This window comes from Lepisma saccharinum, chromosome 16 (genome assembly GCF_977018435.1).
Source record: "Lepisma saccharinum chromosome 16, izLepSacc3.1, whole genome shotgun sequence".
Taxonomy (NCBI): Eukaryota; Metazoa; Arthropoda; class Insecta; order Zygentoma; family Lepismatidae; genus Lepisma; species Lepisma saccharinum.
This window is the reverse complement of record NC_139244.1, coordinates 51,013,899-51,041,704: the sequence shown is the minus strand read 5'-3', so window position 1 is coordinate 51,041,704 and position 27,806 is coordinate 51,013,899. Positions and strand designations below refer to the sequence as shown.

At 36.5% G+C, this 27,806-nt stretch overlaps 1 protein-coding gene across 1 annotated transcript in view; it reads right to left on the bottom strand.

The window, feature by feature from the left end:
* The window catches only part of LOC146000580 (uncharacterized), a 212,177-nt gene that overhangs the window by 31,217 nt on the left and 153,154 nt on the right, over positions 1 to 27,806 (bottom strand). Inside the window, exons 5-6 of the mRNA XM_083138330.1 lie at positions 20,112 to 20,282; positions 15,975 to 16,198 (exon numbers count right to left, since the gene is read on the bottom strand). Of these exons, the coding sequence (XP_082994456.1) occupies positions 15,975 to 16,198; positions 20,112 to 20,282 (395 nt within the window). The remainder of the gene's footprint in view (positions 1 to 15,974; positions 16,199 to 20,111; positions 20,283 to 27,806) is intronic.

Below are 27,806 nucleotides of genomic sequence, written 5' to 3'. Positions count from 1 at the left end.
AGCAATTTTATATGTGTGTTTCATCAAGACCATACCAACCTCAAACACATACATGATGAATATGTAGGTGGTGACTTGAGCTACAATAATTTTTCTAAGTTTTGCAGTAGGTACTGGAACCAGGACAGTTATGGGTTTGTCACAATTGATATGACAAGAAAACCTAATAGTGGTAAATATAGAAATAAAATTAACAATTTTCTATATATTGAAACATATAAAAATAACCATGAAAAGACCAATTATTGATGATCTTAAATTAAGAGACTATCTTGTAAAAAGATTTAAGGGATGGAAAGTAGAGAACCGAGGTATCTATGAACAACACAAGCGCACAGAACAACCGATTATTGATGCTATTAGTGAACTAGGTAAAAATATCAAAACTGTTACAGAGTAAAATCAAAATTTAATCACAGAGCTTGTGCCGGTAGCTGCTAGGAACATATTAGATTATCCAATCACCCCACTTTCTAGTATTCATACACCTAGTCCTGTTGCTTCTCGAAGAATTGAAGCTAGTCAGGATCCTATTGAATTGGGTCTTCTTGCTCAAAAATATTTAAGTACACCTAAAGACAACAAAGATAAGGTTTTTGGTTTATATGCTGACACAGACCGTGATGGTAGCATCATACAAAGAATTGGCAATTTTAGAGTAACATTTATGGGAGATGATCTAATAGTATATTCAGAATCTCATCTTGGAGAAAGAGGTGGTTTTGTTAAGTATCCTGGAACACCTGGATTGTGGGAACTGATGACTCGTAAGAGACCTGGCAACTATACAGATCAAGACTATGAACACTACAAAGAAATATTAATAAAATCAGATGCTCTATACCAGAACAATGATCCCACACAAAAAAGAGTCAAGTCTAGCAGTGGAGCAAAATACAACAACTTAATCAAGCCAATATGGTCACAGATCAAAACAGGTAGTGGGATCAAACAGTACAACACATTGCCTAAAGAATTTGTCTGGGTTGACGATGTCTGGAAAATTGTAGATAGATTGGTGGTTATAGCTGGGGAAGAAAATGCCGGTAACCACAATTTTTACAATGAAAAGGTTGGAATTATGGACATGATAAGAACCAAATTGTCTAATTTTATAGTGAATGATACTAAGGGGATTGGATATCTTATAAAAATTATTAATACTCTACCACCTAAATTTTGGAATATCTCCGAGGGTCGAGGGCTAGTTAATGACATCATAAACAAGTTGCCATTTGAGCTACATATACCAGGCTATCAATATTGTGGTCCCGGTACCAAACTAGACCATCGACTAAACAGAGGTGATCCTGGTGTTAATCCTCTAGATGCTGCTTGCAGAGACCATGACATAGCATACAACACACATACCGATCTTGACAAGCGACATGTGGCAGACAAAAAATTAGAAGAGGCTGCATTTGGTAGATTTGTAAGCAAAAATGCTTCTTTGGGTGAGAGAATAGCAGCATTGGGGACCACCATAGCTATGAACACTAAACAAAAATTGGGGTGGGGGTTGTAATATATTAAGTAAATTAGTTACAATTTAATTGTGATAGTTAATCCCAGAATATGTATATAATAAACCAAAAATGAAGGCCAAGGGTGTTATGTATCAAATACCTTATGCAGGTCTTAAATCTCTTAAAACTATTGATAGTCTTCTAACCAAAAAACAGCGCAAGAAGAAAAGTTCTTGTCTTGCCAAGGGACATGGTATGAAATTATTACTTAGTACCCCACAATTAAAAAAATTACAGCAATCTAGAAAAAAATCACATATAGGTGGATTCATATTTAGTATCCCAGCTATTTTAGCAGCATTGGGGGCCGTGGGGAGCTTGGCTGGGGGATCGGCTGCCATAGCAAAAACAGTAATAGATGCCAAGAAGAATAAGGCAGAATTAGATGAACAAAAGTGCCATAATCTGGCCATTGAAAAACAAGGCAAAGGTGTTAAGAGAGCCATGAATAAGTTTAAAAAAAACAAGAGCCGCTTACTAACCAAGATATTGAAGCTTTAATCAAACCACTAGGCATCCAAAATTTTAGAGGTGTGTACATGTCTGATTATTTACCAGAAAAACCACTCAAAAAAGAGTGTGGCATAGTTAATTTGGATAAGTACAAAAATCAGGGCACTCACTGGATTTGTTATCTTAAATATTTAAACAATGAGGCATTTGTGTTTGATTCATTTGGAGGTGTTCCACCTGAGAATTTAGTAAAATATCTAAAATCAACTAATCTTTATTATAATAATACCCGTATTCAAAATTTCAAAGATGTTAATTGTGGACATCTGTGTTTATCTGTTCTTAGATATCTGTCTCAAATAAATAAACCATCAATTGAAAATTTTCAAAAAGCCTTGTGGTATCTAAAACATCATGGGAGTATTCCATCTCACCAGCCAAAATTCAATATTGAAACTCAAATTACATGATGATATAGTTTATCCCAAAACAATAGCTCTTAGAGCATTCTATGGCATGTATTTGATCAATAATATTACAAACCACAACAACACAATCACAGTTGGTGACCAAAAAATTGTCATTACTCCAGGCCAGTATAATTTGTCTACTCTAAATGCTCAGTTACCTAGAGGTATATTGTTAACTCAAAATTCTGTTACTCACAGAGTAGAAATTGTGTCTGCTACAGAAACAGTGGATCTGGGTACTATAGGAGAGCTATTAGGATTCGAGAACAACACAAAACTTGAACCAGCCATTAAACACACTGCTATTAATATACGTAAATTCTTAGCTATAGAAACTCTAAATATTCACTGTAATGTGGCCGAGGGTATGATCACCAAATCAAATGGCATAGGCACTCACAAACAAACTGGTATTATTGCAACATTCAAACCTAACTCTGAATTTATGGAACCGATCATCTATACTCCATCACCAACATTATATTTTCCTGTGTGCCATAATAGAATAGATTATATTGAGTTGATGGTCACTAATGAAAAAGAAGAATTAGTTGATTTTGCTGGAGCCACAACAACTGCTATCATAGAAATTAATATTTAAATAAAAATACATACAAAAAATAAATAAATAAATAAATAAATAAATAAATAAAATGGAAAATATTGAGAGTTATGAGTTACAATCATTCCCTCCAAACCGGAGGACCTTTGCAAATTTAAATCAAGCCAACACAGAGATTGAGGTTGACCTTGATGTAGGAGATGGGTTTATACACCCTCACAGAGCAGACCTATATATTAAATTTGATGTTGTCAAGCTCGATGGTAGTGATTATCCGGCTAACTCAAATATGAGACTGGTAGACAATTTTGTGCCACATCTGTTCTCTGAAATCGAGATTAGAAAACATGGTGTTGTTATAAACAGAGTAGATTACCCTGGTATTACCTCTACAGCTTTAGCCACACTAAAATTAAAACTGAGGCCTCTTACTACAAAATAGGTGGATTTGAGGCTGGTGATAAGATAATATCTAAGACTCACACAGTATTGTTTCCTATGCGCCTGTTGCCTGGATTCTTTTCAGATTACAAAGATATTATGTGGAAGGGTGGTTTAAGAATTACATTTAGAAGAGCTGCCAATGATAATAATGCTTTGATGAGGTACAGTACATTAAACTCTACTGGGGAAGCTCTGCCTAATACTATACCTGATGAAGGCAAATGCCTTATTCAGACTATGGAGCTAAGAATGCCGGTTGTTGAATATGAAGCTAGTTATGCTCTTAAATACAAAGCAGATATCCTAAAAAATCCACAAGTACCTTTACAATTTTATACATATCGATGTGTGCAGAAGCCTGCCACTGGTAGCTATTATGAATTTGATGCTACAAACTCATTCTCCAGTATACAATATGACATGCCAGATTTTGTGGTGGTACTGTTTCAGACCGGAAGACACAATAATCAAGAAATAAATTCAAGTAAATTTGATAACTGCAACATCAAGAACATATATCTTAAAAATGGCAGAAATGAGGTGTTCCCTAGAGAAAGTTATAATTTAAACATGTCCAAGGATGATTTTCTTAAATTGTATGAAGCATTTTCAGCTTACAAAAGGGTTACAATTGGGAATACTGACATGTATTACTCACCAGATGAATTCAAAACACAGAGACCCATGTTTGTCATCAACACCTCAAAAAGAAAACAAGTTGTGGTTAATGACAGGACAAACATTAAAATTATCTGTGAATATCATGATACACTTCCTGATGACACCATATGTTGTGTTATTCTTATAGGTGAAAAATCATATGTCTATGATGTAAGAAATGAGAGAGTCACAGAGCAATTCTAGAAGACTTCTGCACAATGCATTATCTTAGTATTAGATATATCAATTAAGCCTAGTCCTAATTTAGAATATTCCAAATCAACATATTAACATAATAGTACGAAAAATATTTTTAAACAAGTATTTTAAGATTATATTTTACAGTGTACTATTGTGTAGTTAACTAAAACTAAAACAGTTTCGAAAGTAACATATTTTTAATAAGTTTATGAATAACAATCTGGCAGATTCAGGTGTAGCCAAATCAATCTAAGAAGGGGGTCATACTTTCTCAAAAAGTTTTCTTGTACAAAAATCTTAAATTTGATAGAGGGGAACACTTGAGCAATAAGCTTTTATAGGCAACTTAGCCTAATTTTAGCACAGGCAAGACCTCATACTTTCTCGGGTTTATAATACCGTATTTTACACTACTTATTTCTTTGAATATGATGCAAACACAAGGAGAGAAAATTTAAAATAGCTAACAAAAGCATATCAGTATCAGAAAAATATACCGTAATTTAGTAACAAATAAATTATGAATTATGACTTTTTAATTTTTGTTTTTAAGTCCACACAGATAAACTAATCGGGACTGGGCCTCCAGTTTGAGTGGGTTTCGAATCACTATGTGCCTTAAACAGGTATGGAACCGGTGACCCCTTGATTACAAGGCGACGACGTTAACACTATGCCATAGAGGAGGCTAGAAATTATGAATTACTATTACTTAAAAAATTATATGAAATATTATTTTTTGTAAAAATGACAAAATTAAATTTATTTACACATTACTGCATGCGAGATGAAGTAAATGCACGCTACACAGTTATCCATGTTAGTGTAGTAATATCAGCAGATCACAGTCAAAATACCGCGGCACTAAAAAAATAAGGCTATATTATTTTCTCGTTAAAAGCTTAAATATATAACATGGTCAGATTTGATTTGAGGGGTGGTGGAAAGAAGGGGCACCAGGGTGAAAGTTAGGAAATGGTGACAAGGTAGAAATTAGGGCGGAGAGGCGGGGATGGAAGAATATGGCTATTATAATTTTAATTGCGACTTCATACAAAACTTGCCTCACAAGAATGGCAATGATGCCTACTTGTTAGACTTGCCAATTAGCAAGTTCTATGAAGTTAATGATATACTTTGATTTTAACAACTTGCTAATGTTTAGATTTACGATTAAAAAATGGAATGATGAGTTAATGTTTATCCAAACATGTTATTTTATGAATGTATTTGATTTTGTTCTAAAGAAATTTACAACATAGACAGCCTAAATGTAAAGTTGCAAGTCCAATGAAGATATATGACTATGATTACGATTAACAAACAACATAAACTTTCTTAAGGTTTTAATAAAGTAGAAAATTCTTTGCTTAAATGTAATAATTCTGTTTGAGTTTTTTTAGTACACTTTAGGCACAGAAAGACTAATATCGAACCCGGGACACGTTAAATGTAATAATACAAGTTTATATAATTCAAGATCTAAATGAGTTGTCATGAGTCACATTTCAATACAGAAACTTTAATATTACTCGTAGTTTTCTAAATAGACAAATCGATATTAATAATGTGTTACGAAATTACAAATTTATCACAATTTCATACAACAGAATATATTTCTATATATTTATTTACTATGGACATAGCCTATCACTATAATATATCTTGTTTCTGTCGATTTTTTTACTCCCATTGAAATGCAGACAAGATATTTCATTATACAGAAACTTGATGCTTCTTCAGTCTGCGAAAATTCTTATTATGTAGATGGTCTATTTTCTAAGTTATCGAATGATTCGATTGGCAGAGACCAGAGAATACAGATTGTCAAGAGGGCACTGTAGTGGTTTCGTAATGTACCTCCCCAATAGAGCAGTGGTAACGTTGTTGCTTTGTAATTAAGGGATCACTATCGTTGTAGGAATAGTGTTTGGGGTACCACTTTAAACTTTAGGCTTTGAACTTTCAAACTTTGATTTGTAGTAATTGTTATTTTTTCAAAGAGTTTTGGATACGCTGTTTATACATGTTCTGGACAAGGGATACTGATTTGACTTCCAATTGGTGAATGCTTTCTCTCCTTGCTCTTTAATGATTGAATTTGTGTTTTAAGTCCACTTTATGCACAGCAAGGCTAATCGGGACTGGACCTACAGTTTAAAGTGGGATCCGAACCACTATGAGCCTCCACCGGGTATCAAATCCTGGACCCTTTGATTACAAGGCGACGAGCTCTCCTTGCTCTTAAAATTAATAAAAACCACAATAATTAGGAAGAAGTATCGATAAATCAAGAAAAATAACAAATATTTGCTTTACTTTTATAAAAAAAATATGGAAATTTTCAAATTTCAAAATGGCAACCCAATATAGACCACACCAGATATAGCTACCACAATGCCTCGCGTTTCTCAACATCTGTACTTGATACGGGGTGGCAGGAATGTAATGGCAATTCAGAATACAATCAGAATTCAGAATATAATCCAAGGGTGTACTGAAGGAGTTCGGTTCGGTAATTGGTTGATTGATTTAAAAGTTTTGGGTGTTTCGGCATGTAATGGCGATTTTGCACCCTTTTAAGAATACAAGGAAATATTCCCTTATCTAAAACACTTAGCTTAAAGTTAAAAGGGGGATATAAATAGCCTCTTGAGAAAGGTTAAATGTGCAAGTTGTAAAAGGACCTGCACACGACAAACACATGCGACATAGTAGTATTAAAAATAAAGCAAAATTAATTGTCAATGTCCACTTATTTTAGATCACAATATTTAAATCGAAATGGTGACATTTTTATGGCTCCATACGGAGTGCAAAACAGCTGAGTGCACTGTGTTCAGTGGTGTACCCAGGATGTTCATAAGGGGAAAGAGGCGGAAATTAAGACTTCTTTCGTAATAGGCAACTGTTTACATTTTCATCTTTTCCTGCATTTCGTGTTCAATTTTTCGAAATGCCTGCTAAAAGAGGACTTATATTCTCCACCCCTAGCATGGTACTCTCTCATACACAAGCCCACTAAATAATAAGAATATAGCATTAAAACTCCATCACCTTTAATGCAAATTATAAAAATTCAAACTATGTTTAATTTTGCCCTGCAAGTGTCTGAGAAGTATCAGAATCCCGAAAATTTCAACACCAGCACCGGAAAGAAATTCCTGTCATCATCCAGATTTCGGGAAATCATTTCTCGATTTGCGCCTCCCCGATGGCGCAGTAGTTGCGTCATTGCCTTGTAATCAAGGGGTCCCGGTTCGAACGCGGCGGAGGCACATAGTGGTTCGGATCACGCTTCAAACTGTAGGTCTAGTCTCGATTAGCCTTACTGTGGACTTAAAACACCAAATCAATCAATCATTTCTCGATTTAAAGGATTTTATTTGCAAACTAGACTTTCACTTTTGCTGCGGTCTTGGGAGCAGATTTCAGCGTGAAGACCTTATCTATAGTATATTCATAAATGAAGAAACAAAATTAATGAGAAACGTTTCTTCCTTACCTAAGATTCGAATCTAGGGCCCTCAGTAGATAGGCAACTACTTCAACATAAAGACAATTTAACATCCCACGGTTCTGGTTTCCACAAAAATTCGCAGTGTCATTTCTTTGTTTAGAATTAGTAGAAAATATGTAAATTAGAACGTATTTTTATCTTTTGATTTGACACATACAGAGACGTGGACGTACTACGTAAAACCTCAGTGAAAATTGCAAACTTGACCAGGAATCGAATCCAGGTTTCTGGCAGAGCAATGGCAGATCAGAGACAAGGGTTCGAGTCCTGGTCGAGCTTACATTTTGCACTGAAATTTCTACGTTCAAAATCTATACTTATTTAATTCTGTACAGTGGGATCCATGAGTATTACCGTGCAAATTGTCCATCACCATGTTCGTGCACTTTATTTGACCCAATAAGAGCTTCAAGAATGAAGAGAAAACTCACAACAAGCTGTTGACAAATTCTCCACCTGCATACATAAAAATCCATCGCTTAAAAACACACAGGATGTAAGAGAAAAATTAATGTAAATAGTCATGGACAATTTGCACGGTAATACTCATAGATCCCACTGTACTTGCTAAATACGTTTATTTATTTTTTTAATCAGATTTAGACTCTATTAGAATTTGCAATAAATATGCTTGTTGAAAGTTTGCTTCGTTACATATTTGACCATGACTCTGGATCAGAGAAAAGTTTGGCCATGTGAAGATAATCTGTGAGTTTGCAAAGGAGCGTTTTTTGTCTGTGGTTTCCGAGTGATGCTGGCTGTTTACAAGGTAACTTAATATATAAGCCATCCGAAAATTGCCGATCATACACGAGCGCGTGACGTCATGTGGGAGGATCGGTTATGCTCGGTGCCCCTTCGGTTATGTTCGTCGGGGGTTGGCCGAAGCAAACGGCCGCTATCATTTCTATGCGAGTTTCAGAGAGGAAAAGTATTTCATTACTTTGAGGAGTAAATATTAATTATCATACTTCGGGATGGTATTGAGGTATTCCTATAATGATTAGTAACATAATTAAAACATGCTACTTTTAAAAGAGGTAAAATTGCGCATGCAAAAGTTTTGTAAAAATTCATGTTTCTGAAACCTGATCGATATATTACAAAGAAGGTTGTCCGTGTTCTCATTAGCATTTCAGATTTCATCATTTCATAAATCGTATTATGATTTTAATAAAAAACGTTGCATGCTAAAGAAGAATTGCATAGTGAAAGAGTTACAAAGAAAGAATTGATTGACAGATTTGGTTTATTTTTGCTTTTCTGTCTTTTTTAAATATGAAAGGAAAACCCATAAGAGGTAGCCCCCCCCCCCCCCGCCGTCGTTCTCTTTCTTTGTTTCCACAAGCTGGCCTCCTTGGCGTAGTGGTTAGCACATCGCGTTTCAACGCCAGGGATCCGGGTTCGAATCCTGGCCTGGGCATGGATGTTTGTGAGTGTTCATTCATCAATTGCATAATTTCATCACTCAACCATATCTTCGCAAATTAGCCAGAAGTGGCACAAGAAGGGAAGTAAAGTAAAGGAAATCAATCAATCAATCTTTGTTTCCACATATACTATCACATTTACTAAATTATCAATTTTCTCATTAAGGACAAATCAATGTCTTACCCGATTGGGTTCGAACCCGGGACCCCTGGCGTCGTAGTGCGCTGTTCTAACAACTCCCCCACGGAGATCGTCAGAGGCCTCCGAGGTAGTACGGGCCTCACAGAACGTCACAAGAGTACTATCGGATTATAAATTATGGATATTACAGTTTGGATAATAAATAAATAAATTATATAATCTATAAATAAAAAAACCGTTCTTTATTTATAGAATTTCAAAGAGAGCGATAGTTTGCCAAACTAAAAAAAATCATATTTTGTTCTCACGACGATAAAAATAGAAGGCATAATCAAAAAAAATTGGTAACTATAGATTGACACAGAATTGAATAAGCTGAATTTTGATGTAACTCGTTTTTATGTGGTTCTACTGGTTAACTTTTAATTGAGTCCAAACTTGAATATCCCTAATTTTTAATCCGATAGTAGTCCGGTATAATCAATTTACAACATTTAACACAACGCAGTACAAAAGCCTAATATATAGTTTTCTGACTGAATCGTTCCTTCTTATTCATTCAGAACGTTGCAATCATTTCCAAGAACATTTCAAATTTTACATAACATTAGATAGTATTAACATTATACTGATAGGCTATACTTAAAATCCAATCTTTACCGTTCTCCATAATGTAACTTTACTTTTCAAATTATCAAGTGAAAGATGGAATATACAATCTAGATAAAATTTTACTCTGCATTTGAAACTTACTCTGAATTCGAAAGAATCCCCAACCTTCTTCATATATTTATTTACTGTACAATAATTTACGGATCAAAGTTCCACATACAAATTTTTTTTGGAAAGTTTTATGTGGAGGAAGAATGACGAAATAGTTTGTAAGATAGTAGTTTCAGACTTTGAAAACGCAATTCCAGTTTGTAATTTGCAGATATTTTTAATTTCTCTGGTTCAAATTTGGCTGCAAGTTATCGTTGTCATAGTTCTGAAAAGTATTGTTTCGTATTAAGAACTTTACATACAAACGCGTGCAGAAGATGAGTCAAAGTGTACAAGTACTAATTTAACCAAGTAAACCTACTCGAAATACTTGATGAGTACTAGGAACATCAAACATAAATGTCTTAACCTTCTAATTCAAGCCTATAGAAATAGATTTATGATCACACGGTAAATGAAACGCTTTGAGAATATCGATGAAAATATCTTAGTTCTTAGTTTAATTAAACAATAAAAAAGAAAAGTTACATGAACTCACAATGATTGACTGTGCAAGTGTACGAATTATTATTCGTTAAAGGACTTTGTCCGCAGATTTTTCATTTCCATTTACATGTGTGTCTGAGTTGTATAACCGGAAAATATACTCCAAGGCTGATATGCGACACACATTTGTACATTAACGAAGTAACTTGCATTACACTAATCTTAGATCTTGTTCTTTTTGACAGAAAAATACTACAAAAAAATAATGTAACATCCATTGGTTTATATTGAGTACAAGGGTACAAAATTATTTACAATGTAATTTCAATGATGGGTGTAATATTCACTCATGCAATATTTACCATCGTGCATACAACTCTATGTAACTCGAATTGAAGATGTACTAAGTGAATTTAATTTCCAATAGCGTGGAAGTTAGTACGCGATCTTCGAAATGAACATTTTCAACAACGTTTTTCACAATAATGTGAACATACAAATCACAATCAACATCGGCTTGTATTAAATAAATGAATTTGTTAGTAATTATAAATCCGACTTACATAAAATGTACATAACAAATCAGTTAGGCTCACTACGTACTTCGCACTAGTTGAACACATTTTCAAGATATTGATGACTTTTCTTGTGGTACTGTCGGTTAGGTTACGTTTTAGATTTTGAACTTCTTTATTTAGTTAAAGCAGGTTGATAGAGATTGTTTGTAATCTTTAATTTATTTGCTTCTGAATGCAGACGTGTGTTTCTCCTTTGTAAACGATCGAATATATTTTCCAACTACGAAACATTGCTTGCATGTTGTGTATATACCTTCGTCTATATATTTTTCTCTTTTCTGGCAGCATAGTCTTTAGCTTGTTTAGGGTACGTCTTCCTAGATTTTTTGGTACTAAAGTAGGTAAATTTCTTAAATTTGGTGTAATTTTAGCGATGGCAGTGCAGTTGGCTTCAGCACGTTCTTTGGTGGAAAATACAGAAATTCTGCTTTTAGATCTCGCACATAATCTTCTTCACAATAATTGGCACTGCACACTTGCATTTTTTACATTTCGTCTACAAGCATGAATCCACTGTTTACTTACGCAATTATCAACTGAAAATCTATGATGTTTTATGTCAGTTCCTTTAGTTTTCTGGTTATAGTTTTCATAGCTTGCTGCAGCACAATTAGACATGATTGCAGTCTACAAGTACAAAAATACAATAAAAATAAATCGAACGCTACAAAATCAATAACCTGCTTGTTCCGATTTTTGCGACGTGTTTGGTGTCAGGGGGTGCTCGTTGCTATGTGAAGTACGTATGCATTACGTCATCTGGGAGGATCGGGTTTGACGGTGCTCGTTGCTATGTGCAGTAAGTTTGGTGCGGGGTACATTTAGCTACTAACACGTCGCAAAAATCGGAACAAGCAGGTTGTTGATTTTGTAGCGTTCGATTTATTTTTATTGTATTTTTGTACTTGTAGACTGCAATCATGTCTAATTGTGCCGTAGCAAGCTATGAAAACTATAACCAGAAAACTAAAGGAACTGACATAAAATATCATAGATTTCCAGTCGATAATTGCGTAAGTAAACAGTGGATTCATGCTTGTAGACGAAATGTAAAAAATGCAAGTGTGCAGTGCCAATTATTGTGAAGAAGACTATGTGCGAGATTTAAAAGCAGAATTACTGTATTTTCCACCAAAGAACGTGCTGAAGCCAACTGCAGTGACATAGCTAAAATTATATCCAATTACTTTAGTACCAAATAATCGAGGAAATGGTGTAGTTCTCCTAAACACTTATTTTCACAATATGCTTCGCTTGTAGGGCGTGCTAATAAGGTTTGCAGAGCTGTACGCTACGAAAGACACGCAATAAGGAAACGTGCCCTAAACAGGCTGAAGACTATGCTGCCAAAAAAGTGAAAAATATATAGACGTTGGTATATACACAAACTGCAAGCAATGTTTCGTTGTTGGAAAACATATTCGATGTATTACAAAGGAGAAATACACATCTGCATAATGAAGCAAATAAATTAAAGATTACAAACAACCTCTTTCAACCGCTTTAACCAAATAAAAAAGTTCAAAATCTAGAACGTAACCTAACCGACAGTACTGCAAGAGAAGTCGTCAATATCTTGAAAATGTGTTCAACTAGTGCGAAGTACGTAGTGAGCCTAACTGATTTGTTAAGTACATTTTATGTAAGTCGGATTTATAATTATTAACAATTTCATTTAACACAGACTGATGTTGATTGTGATTTGTATGTTCACATTATTGTGAAAAACGTTGTCGGAAATGGGCATTTCGAAGATCGTGTACTAACTTTCACGCTATTCGAAATGAAATTCACTTAGTACATCTTCAATTCGAGTTACATAGAGTTGTATGCACGATGGTAAATATTGCATAAGTGAATATTACACCCATCGTTAAAATGTTTGCAACTTTGTTCAATTTTGGTATTTCACAAATATATTGTGAATAATTTTGTACCCTTGTACTCAATATAAACCAATGGATGTTACATTATTTCTTTGTAGTACATTTCTGTCAAAAAGAGCAAGATCTAAGATTAGTGTAATGCAAGTTACTTCGTTAATATACAAATGTGTGTCGCATATCAGCCTTGGAGTATATTTTCCGGTTATACAACTCAGACACACATGTAAATGGAAATGGAAAATCTGCGGACAAAGTCCTTTAACGAATAATAATTCGTACACTTGCACAGTCAATCATTGTGAGTTCATGTAACTTTTCTTTTTTATTGTTTAATTAAACTAAGAACTAAGATATTTTCATCGATATTCTCAAAGCGTTTCATTTACCGTGTGATCATAAATCTATTTCTATAGGCTTGAATTAGAAGGTTAAGACATTTATGTTTGATGTTCCTAGTACTCATCAAGTATTTCGAGTAGGTTTACTTGGTTAAATTAGTACTTGTACACTTTGACTCATCTTCTGCACGCGTTTGTATGTAAAGTTCTTAATACGAAAAAATACTTTTTAGAACTATGACAACGATAACTTGCAGCCAAATTTGAACCAGAGAAATTAAAAATATCTGCAAATTACAAACTGGAATTGCGTTTTCAAAGTCTGAAACTACTATCTTACAAACTATTTCATCATTCTTCCTCCACATAAAACTTTTCAAAAAAATTTTGCATGTACGTACGTAAATTATTGTACAGTAAATAAATATATGAAGAAGGTTGGGAATTCTTTCGAATTTAAAGTAATTAATATCAAATGCAGAGTAAAATTTTATCTAGATTGTATATTGCTTCTTTCACTTGATAACTTCAAAAATAAAGTTACATTATGGTGAATGGTAAAGATTGGATTTTAAGTATATCAGCATAATTTTAATACTATCTGATGTTATGTAAAATTTGAAATGTTCCTGGAAATGATTGCAACGTTCTGAATGAATAAGAAGGAACTATTTAGTCAGAAAACTAAATATTAGGCATTTGTACTTCGGTGTGTTAAATGTTGTAAATAGATTATACCGGACTACTATCGGATTAGAAATTACGGATATTCAAGTTTGGACTCCAATTAAAAGTTAATCAGTAGAACCACATAAAGACGAGTTACATCAAAATTCAGCTTATTCAATTCTGTGTCAATCTATAGTTACCTATTTATTTTTTATTATGCCTTCTATTTTTATTATCGTGAGAACAAGATAGGATTATTTTTTAGTTTGGCAAACTATCGCTCTCTTTGAGATTCTATAAATAAAGAACGGGTGTTTTTTATTTATAGATTATATATTATATAATTTATTTATTTATTATCCAAACTCTAATATCCATAATTTATAATCCGATAGTACTCCTGTGACGTTCTGTGAGCCCGTAGTACCTCGGAGGCCTCTGTCGATCTCCTTGGCGTAGTGCTTAGCACATCGCGAGGAAGCCGGCTTGTGGAAACAAAGAAAGAGATCCTCTTATGGGTTTTCCTTTCATATTTAAAAAAAAGACAGAAAAGCAAAAATAAACCAAATCTGTCAATCAATTCTTTCTTTGTAACTCTTTCACTATGCAATTCTTCTTTAGCATGCAGCGTTTCTTATTAAAATCATAATACGATTTATGAAATGATGAAATCTGAAATTCTAATTAGAACACGGACAACATTCTTTGTAATATATCGATCATGTTTCAGAAAAATGAATTTTTACAATAATTTTCCATGTGCAGTTTTCACCTCTTTTAAAAGTAGGGTGTTTTAATTATGTTACTAATCATTAAAGGAATGCCTCAATACCATTCTCGAAGTATGATAATTAATATTTACCCCCTCAAAGTAATGAAACACTTTCCCTCTCTGAAACTCGCATAGAAATGATAGCGGCCGTTTGCTTCTGCCAAGCCCCGAACGAACATAACCGAAGGAGCACCGAGCATAACCGATCCTCCCACATGACGTCACGCGTTCGTGCATGATCGGCAATTTTCGGATGGCGCTACCTTATAGTATATTAAGATACCTTGGCTAAATATACCCCGCACCAAACTTACTGCACATAGCAACGAGCACCGTCAAACCCGATCCTCCCAGATGACGTAATGCATACGTACTTCACATAGCAACGAGCACCCCCTGGGCTGTTTATCTTACAGTTTCTCAGTTTATCGATAAAAAAAGTAAAGTGATGACGTGCAGTGCATTCTTGTTCAGTTCATTAAAAATTTCTATCTCTAGTTCATACTTGTCCTCTTTTAATAAAAGCACAAAGCAGTAATTCTCGAACAACATTCTTCAAATTGCTCGTGGCTACGTGTTATGCAACGAAACAGAAAACAGCTATTCTCTGCATTGATTATCATTACATACTTCATCTTCTCTTTGTATTGTATTTAAATCTTATGAAACATTTTTGCAAAAATTGTAAATTCCCTAATAGGCAAAATAAAGAAATAACGTCGAATGTTCATTCCTATTTTTTTTTTTCAAAGAGAACTAGGCTACGATCTACATCAACCACAAAACTAAGTACTTTCCTAATAATGACTGGACCATGGAGAGTGTAATATATGACACTGAAAGTTATCATGCTGGATATGCAACAAAACATTATGAAATATTTTAATAATCATTATTCAAGTTGTGAGAATTATTTAACTGTAAAATGGTGAAACTTTTGTTTTCTTGAAAGCGTGGGCACTTTATTTCTAAAATAAAGCATAACAACAGGCAATTATTGGGCGAGCTCGAGCCCCACAGGCCCACTATACATTTTTGTAACATATATAATTAACGTTTGTGCATGAAAGAATTCTTAAAATATTGTTCAGAAAATGAACTTTTGTCCACTTACACTGAGTACAAAGGTTTCCGATGATCTGCAGGAAAGCCTCGCTGATTTCAATTGATCTGCCCTTGTCGATTCCATGTTTCCGTTCCTTGATGTTAATCCCAATGTTGATGATGCTGAGGAACACTATGGTGATGCATACAGCGATCCACATGGAGACGTTGAAGCACTCCACATACGACTTCCACGAGTAGAAGAATTCGGGCTCTCGCACGAATATGTGGTACCTGAATCATATATTGAATCAGTGTACGAATTAACGGCGGGCATACTGAGGAATTTACCCCCCCACACACAAAAATTATCCCCGGTATAAGAAAATTATTTCTATCCCTGCCAGGGATGTTTTTATTCCCCTAAAAATTGAATTGAAAGCATATACGAGTAGTAAACCAATTCTTAAATATGTAACAAACACAGTTGAAAATAAAATAGTGTGTAATAATGATCCCTGCCTAAAAGTATTCAGCCTTGTGCAACTGACCAACCTTACCGAGCCGAGACAACAGCAGACTGTTTTCCACTTAAGTTTTCATGGCTGATATTTTAGAAGTATTAAAGTGTTCACAAGAAACCTGTTCGTAGGTTAGATGGACGTTAAGTTTAGGTTAGATGGACGTTAAGTTTAGGTTAGATGGACGTTAAGTTTAGGTTAGATGGACTTAAAGTTTAGGTTAGATTGACGTTACGTTTAGGTTAGATGGACTTAAAGTTTAGGTTAGATGGACTTAAAGTTTAGGTTCGATGGACTTAAAGTTTAGGTTCGATGGACGTTAAGTTTAGGTTAGATGGACGTTAAGTTTAGGTTAGATGGACTTAAAGTTTAGGTTAGATTGACGTTAAGTTTAGGTTAGATGGACTTAAAGTTTAGGTTCGATGGACTTTAAGTTTAGGTTCGATGGACGTTAAGTTTAGGTTAGATGGACGTTAAGTTTAGGTTAGACGGACGTTAAGTTTAGGTTAGACGGACGTTAAGTTTAAGTTAGATGGACTTTAAGTTTAGGTTAGATGGACGTTAAGTTTAGGTTAGATTGACGTTAAGTTTAGGTTAGACGGACGTAAAGTTTAGGTTAGATGGACGTTAAGTTTAGGTTAGATGGACGTTAAGTTTAGGTTAGACGGACGTTAAGTTTAGGTTAGACGGACGTTAAGTTTAGGTTAGACGGACTTAAAGTTTAGGTTAGATGGACGTTAAGTTTAGGTTAGACGGACGTTAAGTTTAGGTTAGACGGACGTTAAGTTTGGGTTAGATTGACGTTAAGTTTAGGTTAGATGGACGTAAAGTTTAGGTTAGATGGACGTTAAGTTTAAGTTAGATGGACGTTAAGTTTAGGTTAGATTGACGTTAAGTTTAGGTTAGACGGACGTAAAGTTTAGGTTAGATTGACGTTAAGTTTAGGTTAGATTGACGTTAAGTTTAGGTTAGACGGACGTTAAGTTTAGGTTAGATGGACGTTAAGTTTAGGTTAGACGGACGTTAAGTTGAGGTTAGATTGACGTTAAGTTTAGGTTAGATTGACGTTAAGTTTAGGTTAGATGGACGTAAAGTTTAGGTTAGACGGACGTTAAGTTTAGGTTAGACGGACGTAAAGTTTAGGTTAGATGGACGTTAAGTTTAAGTTAGATGGACTTTAAGTTTAGGTTAGATGGACGTTAAGTTTGAACTTAACAACAGAAATTTGGTCAAGTTTCCGGTGTTAATAGTTAGATAGGTTTGGGTTTTCTTACAATATTAGATTAAATATCATAAGATTTAATGAGCTAGGTTAGAACCAATGTTCTAAGGTACTTTTAACCGCAAGACAGTAGTTTAGTTTACTGATTCATAACATACAGTATATAAATTGCATACTCCTAAAATAACCTTAATTCCCGAAATGAAGTCACAAATACGCCTTTGAGTAGGCATCGCCTCCAAAGCCAAGAGCCCATTTCCCGCATTGCATTGAATGCGCATATTAATATTGAGAGTTTTGTAGTGTATTTCCATGGGTTCTATGAAACGAATTGAGCATTTTTCACATTTGTCAAGATCTCGAGAGACAACACTCCATGTGCCGCCTCGCTGAGCAAGCGCGTTAGGTGATTGACTTGATATTTTCGCCATCAACGTTTCCGGGTTCGATTTTAAACCAATCACTGACATGAGTGTTGTTGTGAAATCAACTCAGCCCTTATATTAGCCAAAGCTGGCAGAAGAGCGACGTAACGTAAAGAAATAGAAAGTACAAACTCCATAGGACAAACTACGCATTAAGGTAGGCTTCTTCCACTAGATCCGAGTATCTCTACCAACAAAGGAAAAATCCTCATCTTTGTCAGGAACAATTCCACTGCCGTACAACAACATTATAGCTATACAGATACATTGTAACAATGGTATTTCCATTTATATATCATAAGTAAACTTGTTCGTAAAGCAAATATCGTTCAAGTTCCTTCAGCTCAGTCATTGACACCGTTTACTTGACTACGGTTGCATTCGTTTTAACATCCATACACATTGCAATACTCGATACAATAATAAAATATACATAAGACGCAGAGATTGACTGTTTTCAGAAGTTTATGTACAGGTTGATCCAATAACGTAACCGAAAGTATTAAGATGTCAATATGTGAGTTTCCTTTTGGGCCACTCTATATAAAGTTCGAACAAATATACATTATATTTTAATATTAGTTTTCATAAATTGTTTCTAATTTTTTTACGAAGTATAAATATATAAGTAATATTCTCCTCCCCATGGTTAAAATTTGTAACCAGAAGGAAGATACTCCTCATCACGACCTAAAGATACCAACTGTATGTAATAATATATGTACCAACAACTTATCATGTTTGGAATGTTGCGAGCTTACTAATACGTGCGTAATCACTTAGTTATGTAATCAGCATGTTGACCACGAGTAGCATAGGCCTATATATAATCTTGGAACGCGGGGATATTATCAAAGGATGAAGCTCCTCCCCCCCCCCCCCAATTGTAGCTTTCGATGGCCCTGACGGTCCAGGTACGAACACCTAGCTTAACATTAAAATAGACCAGGCATATTTAGAGTTTAAACACTTGACTGAGCAATGAGAATGGCAGTTTAGGGCGAAGACTAACTTACCCTGCTCGGTTTACAAATAGACCAGTAGACCTAGCTCTTGCTTCTCTGACGATCCCAGGTAAAAAGACCACGTTCTACCTTTTCCACCTGCTTTTGTCTCCTCTCCTGGCTCTCCCTGTAAAGGTCCGTGCCGTGCCCTCACCGTTTCCTGTGTAAACTCTCATTCTACATTTTCCAAGAGCAAGTTCTGTCAGGGTCGTTATTCATAATTATGTGTACGATGTATATGATCTTGCACTCTTTGTATTTAAGAACAGGTTCAAACTAAAACGCAATGCGTACATTTAATGATTGCCACATGTTTTGCTCTGCATGTTACATTTTCCCAATGGTTAATTCTTGAAGGCATGGATTCATAGTCCATGGCGCATCTATGATGTTTAGTTCTACAATTCAATGGCAGTAATTTGCTGTCAACTGAAGGAACGTCATGTGATTATAATGGGGAACTTTTCATGTTTTGGTACTCACACTGAAGCAATTTCAGTGTTGAAACGACACAGACTATAGTACCAGAAGATTTGCACTAGCCTTTGGTGAACATTGAACTTGAGTTTTGTTAAAACGAGATTTATCACAAACATATATCTCTATTACTTCAAACACTGCACACAAAAACAAGATCAACACGTATAATATGTTTCGTGAGACCACTGTGTGTGTTCATTTTTACGGAAATATTTTTTAATTTATTTTACGTTGTTCACCTTTAAAATGACACACCCAGTGGTCCCAGGAGGCACATTTCACGTTGGCGAAGTTTTTATGTGAACAGTGTTTGAAATAATATAGATAAATATTTCTGACCAACGTTGTTTTAACACTACTCAAGTTAAAAGTTGACCAAAATGTAGTGAGAATCTTCTGCGATTAATGTCTATGTTGTTTCAACACATTTTTTTTCTTTTCGTCAACAAATGTTATCCCTTTTACAATTCTATGACATTGCTTCAGTTGGCGGCAAATTACTACCAATTGCATGAATTTGAAACTTTATTAAATTTGTAATTCTGGTTGACTTACTCGTTGTTAAATATTGGGTACAGTGGTGAAAATAATTGGACAGACCGTTCTGGCAAGACCTGAGCAGTTAGGTGTATCGTCTCCACCGTCAGCATTCCACGCAGTGCCTTCACGTAAGCCAGAGACGCATCATCCTCTCCTCCAAAGAGGGGGACAGGCTTCGGTAGGATCCTGTGGGAGAAAATATACACCAAGTTTCACCAATAGCATGCTCGTACAGTCACGGACACTTCTGGGTTGTAACAACCCTATTGACCTTCAATGGAATCATTACAAACCAGAAGTGTGCGCGACTGTACCAAAGATATAGGGGCATTCGACACTGGCGAACGTAGGATTTTTTTTCGGGAGGGGCTAAAAGGCTGCATACACAATAAGATATTTCGTATTATTTAGAAATTTCCACTCAAAAAATGGCAGTCTGGGGTCATTATGTGAGTTTGCATTTACCATTCTGGGTTTTGCCGAGTTCTTCACTTCTTTTATTTGAATATCTTGATTCCGGAAGGGGGCTGTAGCCCCATCAGTCCCCCCTCTGCGTTCGCCAGTGGTATTATATAGGAAATGCCATCATTGGTGCGAGTGTGACTCTCGCCATTCTTGGAGCAAGGACTTATATCGAGCGAATTATATCAATTATAAATTGAATATGTACTGACTAAATATAAAACTAATCACCTAGACCTCTTTTAAGAGGGGCATTTGCCACATCCTCTGTCCCTCCCTCTCTCTGCGTGTGTGTCTGTCTATCCCACCCTCCTGACCGTTTACATACTTGGGAATGTTATTTGTAAACTTTTGCCTGTTTATGATGACGTCAAGGTGTATGGAGCTATCTTAATTTCTGTATCTGAACATTTGCGAGTGTACTCGGAATTTCTCACACATCAAATTCAAAGTATCTAGTGGGTGATTTCATCTCAGATCATACATCACGGATTTTGCTGAAAAAAAAGTTAAAGTACCACGTGACACATGTCCAAAAATATAATATTTTCGTTTTCTATTGATTTGTTACAGTGTTACAAGCTCACAAAGAAAGACACTATTTGATAAAAAAAAATACGCAAGGGAAATAATGATATTTTTCAAACCACTATAAATAAAAAAAACAAGCATGAATAAAACTTAAGGTTTCCTTTACTTGAAAGCTTGTTCAAAAGGAAACATATTTATGAAACCATCTTCAACTCTAATATTAAAAATCAAAATACAAAGAAATGAAAATTTTTCCAAAGTTCTATTTTTTTAAGTGAAGAACCACAGGACATCAGTTTTGCTGTGATGATAGAATATGGAAACTGGACTAACTATTTGAAATGACATTTCTGCACTTGCTTCTAACGTTATGTAGAAAATTCTTGTATAAAATGAAAAATAATCCATTTTGACTTTTTTTTAGAAATAATTTTCACAAAAACACAATATAGTCTTAGGATCTGTACTTGCAGGAGGTTCAATCAGACCTTGCAAAATGTTTGTGTGTAAGCGGGGAGAAATTTCTAAAACATGTCCATGTTCCATAATTTTTGGAGTGTTTAATGTAAAATATATTACACTGGCAACACTGTTTATAACTGCTGCATCTGTAGAGCATCAAATATATTATTGGTAACATGTTGTGTGTTCATGCATCGATCGCGAGAGAGAGAGAGAGAGAGAGAGAGAGAGAGAGAGAGAGAGAGAGAGAGAGTGAAAAAAAAGATAGGAAAAAACCCGCTCCCAAGAGGAGCTCGCGGGGGTGAGTGGCGCCCGACCTGAGTCAACCGGCAACTGCACCGAAAGGCACAGACCTCACCAGAGACACTATTGTACTCTACAAATACATTATAGCCCCATGCTTGGTTTTTTGCCTAGGCGCAGTCTTCCACTAGGAATAGATCCAGTCAAGCCGGATTTCTCCCTTGGGAAAGCCTCCATTTCATGCAGGCATGCTCTAGTAACGAACTACCTACAGGATATCTGATATCATGCTTCCTGGTTTATAGTCTTGTTAAAGAAGACTTTTACCAAGTGTCGAAAGTAGAAAGAGTTGAAAAGACTACAAGAGAATGAAGGGAAACTTCCTAGTAAAAACCCCAGCAAGCTTAGAAAAATCTCGGCGCATCTTGAATTAGCATGAGTTTCATCTAGATTCTAGTGTGCTAGGAACCGCACGTTAGAAGGGGGAGGAACTTCGCACACCCTAATGGTTCAATCCTAGGAGAGAGGATGATATCGAGAATTTAGGAGAAAAGGTGCAGGTTCAGCCCGAAGGCCATCAGGAGTTTCTAAGTGTTAGTAGGACCTACACATTCCGACTGACAACGGTAATTTAGAGAGAGTAAAAAAACCGAACGAAGATTAATTTTGATATACAGGCCGAAAGTTAGCCGGATCAAAGAATTTAAACAGACGTCTGGGTAAAACTAGGAGAAGTCATTGTCAGGTCAAGTCCGTTCGGAGACATCTCGTCTGCTTCTCCGGGCATCCGCGCTTCAGTTTCGGGTCCGGGCGTTGGGCAGCATTGGTTTCTCTTAGCTTTGGGGAAGGCGACTTCTCGCCAGAAACCGACTCGTGCCGCACCTCTGAGCGCTAAGGGGTCCCCCACAACTAGAGTGCGCGTCAAATCTCCTGCATATGGCCTTGAACTGCTGAACAGCACCAGCGAATCACAGACGTGCGGCGTTGCCTAGTTCAGAACCTGTTTCGCCTCGCTACTAAATCGTGTACCTGGCGCTCGGATATAAATATATTATTTCAAGTGTCAGTAGTTCAACAGATGGAAAGATAATTAATTTGCGAGTATGTACGAAAAACAAGCGTGATTGTAGCTTATACCGTTCCCTCTGTAGAAGCAATGTTATTATAAACGTATTTGCATTGTATCGTTTTTGTTCTCCCTTCGTTCCTGTTGCATTCCGAAACTTTCCGATTAGCGAAGGGAACAGGGCAGGTTCGTTCCCAGTGATGGTAGAAGGAGAAATTGACGAAGAGGATACCGTCACTGTTCGTTTTTCCCACGTTTTTAGTGTGTGTGTGTGTGTGTGTGTGTGTGTGCAGCATGTCGTTGAGTAAACCAAGTGGTAGTGATAGCGAGAGAAGAGAGAACAATACAGTGTTGTACGAAGCCAGGCACGACAGGTGATTTTTGAGGTGTACAATTTTTTTAAAAAAAATGTTCGAGTGAAGAAGAGAGCAGTAAAATTGACTTTAAGAAGTGGCGGGCTCTAACAGCTCAAGCGTGTGGTGTGAATCAAGCTACCGTTTCTCGGATATGTTCGGGGGCAAAACAATGTGGATCGGGGCCTGCTCCAATGTTTCAATCACCTAGAAAGCACATTAACGTACCAAAAAAGAACGACAAACTTAGATAACTTTGAAAAAGACGTAGTTCGTAGAACCGTCTTTGAAATTTACGATTGTGGCGAATTTTCTACTGCCAAAAGGATAACGTACTCTTTACGGGGCAAAATATCTTACAAAGGCTGTACAACTTCCACCTTGAGAATATTGAAACAATTATGCAGTCCCTTTGGCATAATCAGGTATGTTCTTTTCTTCCATTAAGTTTATTATATGTTATATTATTTAATGTTCCGTGCTCTCCGTGACAAGGCGTTTCGCTCAACCACGCTGTCTCTTTTCCGTGTGAGATTTCGACATGGCACCGCTGCAGTGCGCTGCTATTGGCTATCGCCATATGCAGGAGATTTGACGCGCACTATAGGACTCTCGATCCTTGTACTACAGGGATACGACGATGCACTCCTACCCGGGGGAACCATTCTTGATGCCCATGTGCCTGCCTATATCCCTTAGGTTCTTTTCCGAGCCGGGGTAATTATCATCCTAGGATAACACGACAGACACATGGTCACCCGTGCCCTATGTCCACAAGGCGCGTAGGAGTGCTGTGCTGTCGGGGGTCACCACTCCCCAACAGACTTTGGTGAATCGGCCCTTTGAGGGCCACCAACCCTGTCGGATCTGATTAGCTTCCGCTGCCCTTCGCCTTTCTCCTCCTCATCCCTGCTTTTGCCCAGGTCCACGTACTCCCTCCTCCTCAGGATGAGCTTTGGAGCGGTTGTTGCTAGGTAACGTCCCTTCCCGGTCTTATTTTTCACCACTAGGGCTTGTGCCGAGCGCCCGGAGGTACAACTAGCCGCTTCGGGAGTTGTTACCTTACCCTGGGTTGCACTGCTTGGTCCCTAATGTGACATTCGTCTTCTTCCTTAGTTCCCGCCAAAAACTGCTTTGTCCTGAAAAGGACTCAGCGCTTAGTGGGGTAGAGTTTTGCTCGGTGCTTCGGGTCCTGAGAAGGACCTTCAGCACTAGCGGTGTTTGTTCTGGCCCTTGAAGGGCATCTTGAATTCCTCCACGAGCGTTAGTGGCCCGAAGAAGGGCCGTTTGCCACTCGGGAGGTGTATAGGGTTATTGCAGTACCAAACGGGGAACTACCTACTCTTAAGCTTTCCCGTTGGGGAAAGGAACTCAGAGTCGTCTCGTCCGGCAGGCAAACGGGAACGTACGTCCGGGTACGTGAGTCGTGTGTCGATCTGTGCGCTTGGTTGTCACCGTTAGGTATCCAAGCACGCGCTCCCCCCTAGTTTGCTGTAGGGATCGAAGTGGCCGCCGAAGTCCCACGATACTCGGCGACAACTGCCACTCGTCGGCTCCTATCCTGGAAATTCGACGTCGCTCGCGCTGTCTGCGGTCTGGTACTGGATACAGTCATGTTCTCTATGCAGTGAGAAACTACTTAAAATAGGCAGGGCCGGCGGAAGGGGAGGGGGGCGAACCGTGCCACCACCCAGAGCGGCAAATTTTCAGGACGGCAAAATTGGAAGAGAAGAAAAAATAAAAGTATTGAAAACTTGAAAGTTATAATAACTTGGAATTTAATATATGACAACCCACAGTTTTGAAGGAACATATCAGTAGTCTCACTTTAAAACCACTGAGTGCCACAAGGTGGGAAAGCAGATTCGATGCCTTAACTCTGTTGAGACATCTAGAGGGAGAGGTCTATGATGCGCTCCCTTGTAATTGGCGACAATAAAACTGTCCAAATGGTCGCATAAGAGGCTCAGTGTATTGCAAACCAGTTGTGTGGCTTTACATTCCTTTGCTCACTAGTTATCTGGTATGACTTTTTACTCCACTTAATGTAATGCGCAAATATCTTCAAAACATTAATTTACGATGTGTTAGATGCTGTTAGATGATTTCTTGCAAACATATTAACACTTTGAAAAAAGCAGGAGTGATGAAAACTTCAAAGTTTCTTAGACGCCACTTGGCAACCTGGCAGGGCCTCCCTCCCTCTACTCGTGGAGGCGTCGGGGGCGACGACCTGTGAATCCCGTTGATGAGAAAAAATTAGCATCGAATTTAGATATAGATGAACCAAAAATAGGTAACACAGTACAGGGCCGAAATCGAAACAAGAAGCAGTTTCAGTATCATAAAACTGTTGAAGATCCACAAAAACGGTACATAGTTGATTTTATGACCAGGTCCTAGACGATTATTTTAGCTCTAAAGTGTAAATCACCAACCCTGAGACCTTCTGTAAACAAACGGTCTCACCGATTCGATGTATCACTCCGCGTCAGCTGATTCATTACCGCAATCATCTGCTGTTACACTCATAGTTCGCCGCACCTATTCATTTTATATAAGAGCCTCTGAATGTGAGAACCCGCTCTCAAAACATCAGACGAATATGCAGCCGCATACATTGTTACTCTCCCGGTCATTCTCTCTTAAAACTGCAGACACTGACTCACCACTGCAATGGGATACCAACTTAACCACTTCATTTACTGGTTTCTCAGGATACCACTGACAGAACGTTACATAAATATTGAGTAGAATCTGTTTCTCACCCCTTTTCAAAGGCTGTCCTTGCTGGTGTTTTGAAAACAAGCTCGGAGAACACTGAGACCTTCCCGCACGCATAGAACTCGGCATGTTATTTCTCTAAGGATAAGTTAGGCAATATTACTAAGTTGCACTACTTCCTTTCTGTTCACATGATTATTTTTAGAAAATAACCAATGTTATAAAATATCATTATGTACACAAATCTTTAAGCTCATTGAAAGTTACAATGCATATGACTACAAAATGTTCACACTTATCTTGCCTTGCCATGTCACCAAGTTATTTTACGAAGTGCACTATATTTGGCGGAACAAAAATCGTTATTAGGATGCTTGTCAAAGTTTCCAACCGCAATAAATTTACGAACTTTTTGTCTTGTTTTGATCATCATCATCAATATATTTATTGGACTTACAGCAATGCATATGGCTGTTTATGCCCATTATATATTTTATTTACATAAGATACAATTTACATAAAATCTACAAACAAATTTCAAATACACTCCTATCTATATCATCCTTAGAAATATACCATGTTATATCATTTTGTCTACAAACATGCAAGTAAAATATATTCAATTCACATGCAAGAAAGAAGCCAAATTTATGGGAAATGATTACTGGTGCAAAGAGTTAACCATAAAGGTGGAGCAATAAGTAAAAAAAGAAAGAGCATTGGGTTTAAAGTGAGAAGTCATTTGCGGCAGCGTATCCCATACTACAAATTGGCCATTGTTTTACCTTACGTAATGAATCCTGTAACAACGCTGGATTTTCGTGTGGATTATTTTACTTCTATGAGTTTGCAATGCTATCTTCATGCAGGTGGTTTTGTTTACAGAAGGACTCAGGGTTTGTGATTCCTTTACAAGAAGAATTTAGTGAGTTCACCAGTTTGTTTGTGCAATGAATATACTGCAACTTTTTAACAATAATGGGGGAACCCCCGAATGTATCCTAACCTCCACCCGCATACATTCGAGGGTATGCGCATGTCCCAGTGCCTCTGATAAAAACTGGGACGGCAGTTGCTCGTTTTACGGTTCACCCATTATTGTTGCACACACTACCTTTATTTAAATTATCCTTTACTACAGTACACACATATATATAAAACAAATATAAGAAGAGAAAGAAAAAAAAACAGAAAAGAAAATATATAAGACACATACATGTACATGGTTCCCAATACAGTGATTTGATTATTATATGTAAATTACAAGTCACAAATTACACATTACAGTATTGTTAGTGGTCTTCACAGATATCAGCACATAGTTATATTTTAGTATAATTGGGTCATTTTTATTTAGTTATGTTTATTTTATTTCTTTTCACATTCTTTTTCTTGTTTTATGTATGCACTGTGATCCGGATTCCGGACTCCCGGAATCTATAGTATGCTTGATCCATGCCGCAAGACGAACCGCCAAGGACAGATCGCAATAGGTTAAGGACCTTTAGTTATTTGAATTTATTGTTTGGGAGATTGCTCACCCCAGAGGCTAGGTGTTCTTATCCCTGTCGGTTCGTCCTACTCCTCCTATTTCAGTCCATGACTTATGTAGCTTGAGTTGCGTTTGAAATATTTTAAAGTTAATATTAATTGTACAAAAGAATAAATAAGGTCTGACAACAATAAAATAAAATAAAAAATAAAATAAAACAATATAGAAAAGCTAAGTTGTCGATCAAAATGGGTACACTCTGATCTTCATTATATGACATACAGTGAATTAAGTTTTTGTTTTTTTTAGTGTTAGAATTTGAATAAAAATAATTTAAATGAATAATAGTGCTTGTTTAATTTGATGTTAATTAGTAT